At 30.8% G+C, this 10,454-nt stretch overlaps 1 protein-coding gene across 2 annotated transcripts in view; it reads left to right on the forward strand.

Annotated features, from left to right (window-relative positions):
* Window positions 1-5,260, forward strand: part of LOC127725722 (uncharacterized) — a 51,421-nt gene extending 46,161 nt beyond the window's left edge. Inside the window, exons 2-5 of one of the 2 annotated variants that reach the window (XM_052232906.1) lie at window positions 1,111-1,411; window positions 1,693-1,778; window positions 2,541-2,829; window positions 4,477-5,260. In XM_052232906.1, coding sequence (XP_052088866.1) covers window positions 1,111-1,411; window positions 1,693-1,778; window positions 2,541-2,829; window positions 4,477-5,153 — 1,353 coding nt within the window. In that variant the 3' untranslated portion in view covers window positions 5,154-5,260. The remainder of the gene's footprint in view (window positions 1-1,110; window positions 1,412-1,692; window positions 1,779-2,540; window positions 2,830-4,476) is intronic. The other variant, XM_052232908.1, reaches the window with a different exon arrangement.
* The last annotated feature ends 5,194 nt before the right edge of the window (window positions 5,261-10,454 follow it).

The raw sequence follows: 10,454 nt of genomic DNA on the forward strand, positions 1-10,454 counted from the left end.
TGAATTTTGATATGTTTAAGATGTATAAATAAAGGCAACAGTAGTATACCGCTGTTTGAAATTCATAAATCGATTGAGAAAAAAACAAATCCTGGTTACAAACTGAAACTGAGGGAAACACATCAAATATAAGAGAAGAACTACGACACAACAGAAAGACAACATGAAAATGTAACACACACATAAACGAACTATAATATAACAATGGCCATTTTCCTGACTTGGTACAGGACATTTTAAGAAAAAAATGGTGGGTTGAACCTGGTATTGTGGCTAGCCAAACCTCCCGCTTTTATGGCAATGTTAAATATAACATTAAAATGACAACATTACATGACAGGACTACAATACAAATAAATGGGAGAACATATAGGACAGAGAAACATACGAATAATAGCTAACAATAGGTACCAGGTTTAAAATTTAATACGCAAGACGCGCATTTCGTCCACACAAGACTAACCAGTGATAAAATACAAGTATATACCTTACTAGTACCTGCTTAAATCTAGATATTTGCTCAAAGCGTTACTGGAACGAGTGATACACGAAAAGTGTCACTCATATTGGACACTATGGATAAATTGAGAAAATATCATAAGCTAGTTGATGAACACCAAAGTCCAGAAAAATATCTGAAACCTATATTTAGTAATAATTCTGCATTGTCAATGACATAAACGTTTGCTAATTCTCAGTCGATCAATTCTGTAAATATTAGATAAACAGAGGATGTTATTCTCTAAAGGTTTACTTTATATTTTTGGCATACAATAGATAAGTATTATACCCGGACTTTTATCTTTTTAAACTCTATCAAATTAGATCATCATTGTGAATGTTGTCTTCTTTGAATAGTAGTTGCCTTTGTATAATCCATATCATTATCGTTGTTATTGCTATAACTTCCTAATTACTTGAATTCAATTTAATTGCTACGTAGTAATGACTACTACAGCTTGCCATATCGCATTAGTTCTGTCTATTTGCAAGATTTCTTTATGTGTTTACTTTCTTATCCAGTTTTCACTTTGGTTGGATGACCGTCCAGTTGAAATTTATGTCACATGTCCATATATATAGATACATCAGCGTGATGCTATTTTTCAGGTTGCACCAAGGTGTTGGTTGGTAAAGCTCATAGACAAAGATCATCAGAAATTTGATTTAAAAATAAGTTGTCCAATGGGTGTTCTTTTTGATGTTATATTCATGGTATTGGTTGATACATCCGATTCCTCATCAACAAATATTTTCATGAACACTCGTCAGGAAGAACTGACAATTTCATTGAACAATACTTCTATTCAGAAGAATAGCTTCATTGTATGTGTGTATGGGCTCAAGACAGTCATTTCAAGTACAGAACAATATGACAGGGTAGTATGTTATGGAAATATAGAAATTGAGTGTATGTATACATTTGTATCCTAATGAACTGCAGAGTGTTTAAGTTAGTTATTAATTACTAGTTAAAGTCAAGTCTGTTCTTCTATCTACATGTATTCATTTTCAAACACATAAACAAATCTATTGCACTTGTCAGATCCTTACGTCTTAGATTATTATGTATAATAATTAACATTATCTTGCTTTGAACAATCAATGAAATAATAAATCATTATTTAACATTTTATTTAGAAAAGTGGTTATTAATGAATCTTTTCCTTTATTCAATGACTTATTTAATAGGTCCAGTGGATAATCAAGTTACTGTTCTTTTGGAACTATACGAGGAAGAAATACATACCTTCCCTTTATCATCAACAGAAACACAGGTGAAATAAACAAGAAACATTGTAATTTTTAAACAAAATGACATATTATATAATAGCTGAGGCTGTTATTAGTTTGATAAATGTAAATATATAATATATTTAAGTAGTTTTTTCTCAATTCAATCAAAGCTTATTGTTCGCCTTTGGATCACAAAAGCAATGAAGATTATAGGAATATAGTATGAAAGATGAAGGGATTTGAACATTGGTAAACTAATGTTGCCACTGATACAGAAGTAACTTACTGTTTTGGTGCACTTTTTCCAGATAATGTTTCCGGTTTTAGTATTTTTGGCATAACCGTAGGGTAGTATAAATATACATTGTGAGTTATCTTTAAAAATGTGAAATGTGAAAATGGAAATGTACATTACACAAGACAACATAGCATAAAATATATTTAAGAATTTTCATTACTGTCATTGGTTGCTTAATTTTCTAGTTTACATATGTGGAAGTATTTTTAACAAAATTGATGACAATTCAACAGAACTATAACATAAAAAATACAAATCGAACATAAACAATATTGAGTTCATCAGTTTGACAGAATTAAAAAAAAAATATATGTAGTGTGTTTAGGGGAGAATAAGGGAATAAGCCGAAAAAAACGTTTAGATAACATAATTGTCCACAATGTAGTACATGTAAGGAAGCAAGAACATTTCACAATATTCATACTTTCCCGATCTCGTTCACTAATGGCATTTCACTGCTAACTTGTATAAGAGACTGATATCAAAGCTTTTTTGGTTTTTGTAGGATATGCTACCAGTAACAGTTCATCGCCAACCTCCATCGCTTTACAGATTAGATATAAATCTTATGTTCGAAAATGAAAAGGATTTCATCGTCTTTGTCAGAGCAAAAAATCAGCTCCGATGTTTCATTGTCAGTGGTCGAAGTTTTAACAATACGTTTCCTTTTGAGTTGCCATCTGCATCGTCAGTTGCATGCAAGGTGTTGTGTGCATGTCGGGAGCAGCGGATAGATGGAAGCATTTGGATAACCACTACAGTATCGCATAGCCATGTCATAAGTTTTAAAACGTGTACGAAATATTTAATTGTATAGATGAACAACAAAAAAAGCCACGACAAGTGAATACATCAAAAAAGAAAACATAAACAGCAAATAACAACACAAAAAAAAATGTAGTTCTAAATTTTGATCAACTCTTTTTATAGAATCGAAATCTGTTGAATCTAGAATCGTTCACATTAAACATTAGAATTCGTGTTACTTTATAGAAATGAATAAATGAAAGGTGCAGTAATCATAGAGACATTACTTCCTAATGTCTAAATTTTGCCCCTGCCAAGTCATATACAAGAAACAAAAATGCATTGTATCAGGACTACACACAATTAACTGCAACGAAATCTGTTCCAGCAAACATTGTTATGTCATTTTCAGACGAAACGGAATTTTAATAAGAATAAAACGCATCATAAATTTATTTCTGCTGCTATCAGCCTTTTTTATATTCCATCAATTAGAATATTTAAACTGTAAAACACAAATAGCAATGTTTAAACGCAGCTTCTGTTTTCAACTATGAATTTTACCAAAAAGAGAAGAAAAAGTCAGTAAAATTATAATCGAATAAAAGATGTAGAGAGCAAAAATGCAACTAGGACAGCGAAAAATATTACCGAATAAAAGATATATAAAACAAAATGCAAATAGCACAGTGATTTGGAGGGGTGTAGTTATGGAAATTAGCTATAATCACAAAATACTGAAGTTAATTTGAAGAACTGTAAGTGTATTTTACAAATCCATTTTCTGTTAGTAAAGTGAGTGTAGCAAAGAATATCAGAAATACAAATACTAGAGAGTAATAGTATAACAAACTGTTCAGACGGCTGAACCCAATAACACCAACATCATGTTGAAACCAAAAGAGGGACGAAATATACCAGAGGGACAGTCAAACTCATAGATCGAAAACAAACTGACAACGCCATGGCCAAAAATAAAAAGACAAATAGACAAATAATAGTACAGATGACAAAACATAAAAAAACTAAAGACTAAGCTATGGAAATCTGTAATTCTGGAATTTATTCAAAATATTAAATATCCATTTGTCATTAGATATTTTCTAGTTAAATTAAGGTTATATATTCTAAATAAATATTTAAGTCACTTCTAATTTGAATATTATAGATTCAACAGGATTGATATGAAGAAAACAAAAAAGAGCTAGCAAATTTTAGAAGTATCAATTTTGGTTTTAACTTTTGTATTAGTGTTGCTTTTTCTCAAATAAACAAGTTCGTCGTATATTTATGTGTTAAATTAAAGCAAAGTATCTGTGATTGGGTGGTCTTTCGGATTTTTACGAAACTTTTTATGAATTTGCAAATCACAGAACTGCATCTGAATATCGAAAAATAAATTATGTAGAAGTTAAAAGCATAATTATCGCCCCTTTTAACGTACATTCCATAAATGTATCGACCTATCTCACAACCTTTTTTGAAATCGATTGCATCGTTGGAAATATTAATGGTACAGGTATCAATTTTTTCGATATTCGGATGCAAGTCAACGAGTTATCAAAGCATATAAAATTTCATCAACATCCGAAAACCACCCATTTGCCTTAATTAAAATTAAAATAAAATAATATGATTTCTCCTAAACGAAATTAATATTTCAGTAACTGAATCAATTTAATCATTTCTTTCAGTTTTATCACTACTGGATACATACCGATTGTATAATCTTGCTATAGCGTTTGGGACAAGGACAGTCTACCCGAACCTGCGACCTATTCAATTTTTCTATAGGAATAAATCAAAGGAGTATTTCGATATGATAATGATACAACTGGATGGAGAAATGCGACCATATTTGAAAAGTTATGGCGGAGAACAGGGTTCTGTAGTAAATGGAAGGTTGTTTGGTTTATTTTTCAGCACGTATTTAGATACTACAACGAACATGCCATATCCCTATTCTCACTTTGGGCCAATTCGATTATATATCCAATCTTTAGAAATGTTCAATCCTGAGTGTAATTTATATTTTGCCGATTTTTATTGTCATAAAAAACGACACCATGTGACAATCATTGTGGTGCCAAAGTACTCAATTGATAACGAATTTTGTGGCCAGTATTTGAAAGAATTAAACATTTTTCATAATCCATATTTATGCTTAAGAGTAGAATTTAACGGTGCATTCACTGTAATGGCAAATATGGACGTCACTGTTGAAGTATTTTATACTGAAACCATTAATGTGAGAAGAGCTTTAGAGTTGCAGTATGGTTTTATACAAAAAACAAAAACTATTGGGCGGGGTTATGCTCCGCCATCTGGTATTCCTAAAAATCCTTCTTGTAAGATCTGTAACTTAGAATAACCATATATTTTTCTTCAAACGTTCTGATACTTGTGTAGCCTAGAATGTTTGCCAACCAGATTGCTTGGCTAATAAACCTGTTATATATTAAAAGATTTTACATCATATGAACTTTTTATCTGATCATTTTATGTTTTGCGCTGATTAACAATTTTACATATGCATTCAAATAAACACACTTCATGATACTATATTGCGCTATAATAAATTTCTCACTCAAAGATATGATTCTTAAATTGTTTAGCTGCTGGAGACCGTCTTGTATTTCAACACAAATATTGTTGATGCTATATATTGAATCATTTTTGTTTTTCTGTTTTTAAATATGTATGTATATTCAAATTCTTAAATTAATTCAGACGATATTAATTTTATGAGAAATATGTGATACGTCATCCTGTCGGGTTGTTCAATATAGTTTTTATAAGAATTTTTCGATTGCTTTATAAATTTCTGTGTCATTTGGTCTCTTGTGGAGAGTTGTCTCATTGGCAATCATACCACATCTTCTTATTTTTATACGTATTTTTTTTTTAAATCAAGTGTATATATTGTTACATGTTTTGCTTAAAATGCATGTAATTATATTTCTATTCTCGGTATTTATATAATTTTTTACCTTTTTTTTTATTATATAGATATAGGAAGATGTGGTATGAGTGCCAACGAGACAACTCTCCATCCAAATTAGAATTTATAAAAGTAAACCATTATAGGTCAAGGTACGGTCTTCAACACGGAGCATTGGCTCACACCGAACAGCAAGCTATAAAGGGCCCCAAAAAATTACTAGTGTAAAACCATTCAAACGGAAAAACCAACGGTCTAATCTATATAAAAACGAGAAACGAGAAACACGTATGAACTACATAAACAGACGACAACTACTGTAATCAGATTCCTGACTTAGGACAGGTGCAAACATTTGCAGCGATACCGAGATGCTACCTGCTTGCATATTTGCTAGAAAACTTTGCATTTTTAGATCGTTTTTTCAATAACAGCTGATTTAAAATTAAATAACTATGTATTCAGTAACATATGTATTCAGAGAAAGATCTGAAGATATCTATTTGTCAAGATTACACTCGATTTTTTCTCAATATGAATAAATTATGTTCATGTCTCATTCAAGTTAATCTAACAATTACATAAACTAGGAAACAAACTCACGTTCATCCATGTTTAGCAACTTGTTCTGTAAAAAGATGTCATGTTTTTTTTCTTTCTATCTTTGGATCGGCACACATGATGTGGATTATTTACCTCGAATTTAACACATATAAAGTAGCATGCGCTCCGGTACTGGAATTACTTAAATGATACACTTTGTATTTAAATTATCTTTAGATAGATGATATAATTGTACTTAAAGTAACGTTTTCAAATTGTGTGGTTATTTGAAAGTATGTGTCTAATCATTTTTCTTGTCTAAGCCAAATATATATTTAGTTAAATATTCCCAAGTACCAAATACGGCATACGAGAAAGACAACTTCCGACATTAAAATCCAAACTTGATGCATGTGTAACTAGATACCGGTATAATATAAATATAAGAAGATCTGATTTTACTGCTAACGAGACAACTCTCCACCAGAGACCAAATGACGTAGTAGTTACAAATTTAAAACAATTCCAACGATAAAACTATGAAAAAAAATACGATATACAGCAACACATACCAACGACTGAATTGCAGGTTCCTTATTTGAGACAGGCACATAATTACATAATGTGGCAGGGTTAAACATATTTGCCGTTGCCCAATCTTCCATAACCTGGGACAGTGGTGTTATATCACAACATAAGAACAAACTATAAAAATCAGTTGAAAAAGATTTAACTCATCAAATCAATACAAAGCACAAAAACAGCAAACAAAACGAATGTATCAAAATCAAAAGTCATAGAACCTTAAATCATGTTTAACTGATACTATTATACTACACTACTGATAAAAAACGCAAACTTGGTCAATTATCCATGTGATTACTGTACTGAAAAAAAAATCATGTAACGCGAAAAGAGCATTGTAATAAGTTTATAATTCATATGTCTCTATGTTCGTCATTTTTCTGGATTGACAGTCATCCGCAATACTCAACCCTAAACATTTGAAAGCAAATGGTGTATAAATACCTTAAAAGTATAGCAAAACTTGACTGAAGGATTTTGGAACCTTAGTTTCTCGATAATTTATTCATTTGTGTTATAAAACACTACAGTACCGACTAATGAGCTGATGATACCCTCGGGGAAAAAACAGTCCAACAGCAACGGTATCGAGTCAGTGCTAGTACACGAAAAGAACACTTTATAAATTTCGTTGAAATATGAATTTGAAATATTTACTTTACCTCACCGAATAACAAATCACCTACCCTCTTTTAATATTTCTATTACTATTAGTTCTTTTACATGAATACTTTGTATTGAAGACAATATCTAATATTATGCAAAAGAGTGGAACAAAAAAAAATATATGAATATTTATATTTCATTTTAATTAAATAAAAGGGATTGTATGTGTAATATATAGTAGCGGCTAAAATAGACTATAAGTCTTCACCTGGTTTGTTGAAATCTGGAGATTCAGCTATTAGAGTAAATCAAAACACGAAAAAAATATTTCAAATAAATCAAATTAGTTTACCATTTCCACTATTAGTATATATTTTAAAAATACAGAAATAGTTAGATGTTAGTGTTTTGAATAATTTTCGTCAAAATTAGAGCAAAACATTATTAAAAAATATAAATCACGACAAATATTAATCGTAGTATATTTCATTCGTTTTCATTATTTGTTTTTTATTACTATGCAAACCTGACCAAATATGATTATATGATTGTATTCTCATCTAAAATTAGATGTTGTTACAACTTGTTAATTATATATACGTATGTATCAAATTGATGTAAACGGTAATAAGGAGGATTAAAAACTGTGGATATGGCACATAATACATGCATTTTAACATGTTTTTTGAACACATGTATTTGTTAACGTTTTAAAATGTTCTGCCTTACAACTAGGTACTCGTTAAACTGAGTCATATTCATTTTGAAAAAGGATAGGAAGAGACCTAGTTGGTCTAGTATTCTGATTTACAATTTGAATATATTGCACAAACGAACCCAAACATTAGTTAATAGAATACATATTAATGGTAATGATAATATTAATAAATAATCATTTTATAATAACAATAATTTAGAGTAAAACAATAATAATATTAATAATTCATTAACATTAGATCACACCCGCGAAATCGCGGGTCCGTGGCTGAATTAAAGTGCCTACACCTTATTTTTAGCCTGGATTTTTAGTAATCGTATTGTCATTTGATAAAGGTATGTTGATTATAAGGTGCACACTTTTCTCTGCTTTCAAAATCTTCTGTTTGAACCCGTCCTGGTTTTCTCACTACAATGTAGTAGTGGTACTCCAGATAGTGGAGGGACTAATAAAGAAGAAGAACTAAAACCGGAAATACTATTGGTATCGGTATGAAGTAAAATAACAAAAATACCGAACTGCAAGGAAAATTCAAAACGGAAAGTTTCTTAACAAATATCGGATTGGACCCGGAACTTGTAAATTATTGGTAATATTAATTATATGGAAAACAAATGGGCCTGGAACGATGTTTGTTTTAAATCAACACCACTGTACTATATTAGTTATATATAAAATTGAATTATTTGATTCGTCGTTTTTACGTCATGCCAGCTAACAAATTGGACCTCGTTATTGTAGTAGTATAGATTTAAACGACAAAAAAAACCAGAGAATCCGAAAATTTGATATACAAACTCCAATTTATTCAAAAAGCTACTAGTAGCGAAACGTTTCATAGCGGAATCTTCTGTATGTTCCATCTATCCCTTTCGGACGCATGGATTTGCCGGAGTGTTATTTTCATCTCACAAGTTTTCACTACGTCCATAGACGTTCTTCAAAAATATCGAGTTGTACCTGTCGAACATAGTTTTTCAGAAACGGATGAAAGATTTATAGAATTTCTCAACCATGATCATAAACTTTTTGCAACAAGACCGAAAAAAAAATAATAATCAAATATACCAGGCTTATAATTTTGAACGCAAGTAGCGTTTCGTCTAGACAAGACTAATTAGTGACTCTCGAATCAATAAAAAAAATGTATATATATTTTTATAAATAAAGTACGAATTTGAAGGATATTGAGGACCCAAAATTCCGAAATGTACAGCTAAGGTTATCTATTCCAGGGTTAGAAAATCCTTAGTATTTCGAACAATTCAATGTTTTGTTAACAGTTAATCTATAATATCAATGATAATTCATGTCAACAATGAAGTGCTTAACGTGCGAATTGCCCAGACTTTTCTATTTTATTTGATTATATTTATTTGTGCTGTCTTTGTGAATAAGGGTATTGTTTTCCTTTGTTTTGAAAACTTTTCATTTCAAATTTTCAAATTCGGTTACGAATAAGGTTTACAGTATTTACAAATTTGTTAATATCTTTTGTTTTCACAAGAGACATTAACCTGTGTTACTAAGGGCTTATATTTCAAGAGTAGGGATTAGACATTAAAAGAGGAAATAAGTCATTTAGATAAGTAACTCGAAGACATTTAGTACCTCGGTTGCACTTGTGTATTAAAGACTGCAAATTTCCGTAGGGAAAACTTATACCGCTTTTCCTGGGACATTTGAAGAAACAGTTGATTTCTGAATGAAAAGTCCACAAACAGAAGGTACTAGGAAATAGGGTCTTAGTGCCTTTTTTCACCAATTCGTTTGTCTTCATTTCCTACACATTTAAAACTCAAACTAAAGGTTTGGTTTATGTGTTTGTTTTAGTAGCGTTTGCATGATGTGTGATCCATACATAGCAGTATACACACTGTCGACGCACCTGGTCACACTCCGTTTGAAGATTATGCGATTCCCTCAGTTTGTGGATGTTTGCTTGATATGTATTCTTAATCGACTTATGAGATTTTATCATTGTTTAAGTCCTTTTTTTTTTCTTCGAGTCTTCCTTAATAATATTTTAGCATCTATCCGACAATATTGTATAATACAGGCAAAATTCTCAAGTTGCAGAAAAGCACTTCGGACGCACCAAATTTATAAAGGGTTATTTTCATATTGTATCTCTATGAGGTTTTTCATGGGAATCATATCTTGTAACCAGTAAGTTACCAAAACAAAATGTCTACTGAATAGTATCTCACAAAAGAGATGTAGGTTGTGAACGAACAACATTTTAAAACTGCAACCAACATATTATTATAACTGCAACT

Source organism: Mytilus californianus, unplaced genomic scaffold (assembly GCF_021869535.1).
Source record: "Mytilus californianus isolate M0D057914Y unplaced genomic scaffold, xbMytCali1.0.p SCAF_15, whole genome shotgun sequence".
NCBI lineage: Eukaryota > Metazoa > Mollusca > Bivalvia > Mytilida > Mytilidae > Mytilus > Mytilus californianus.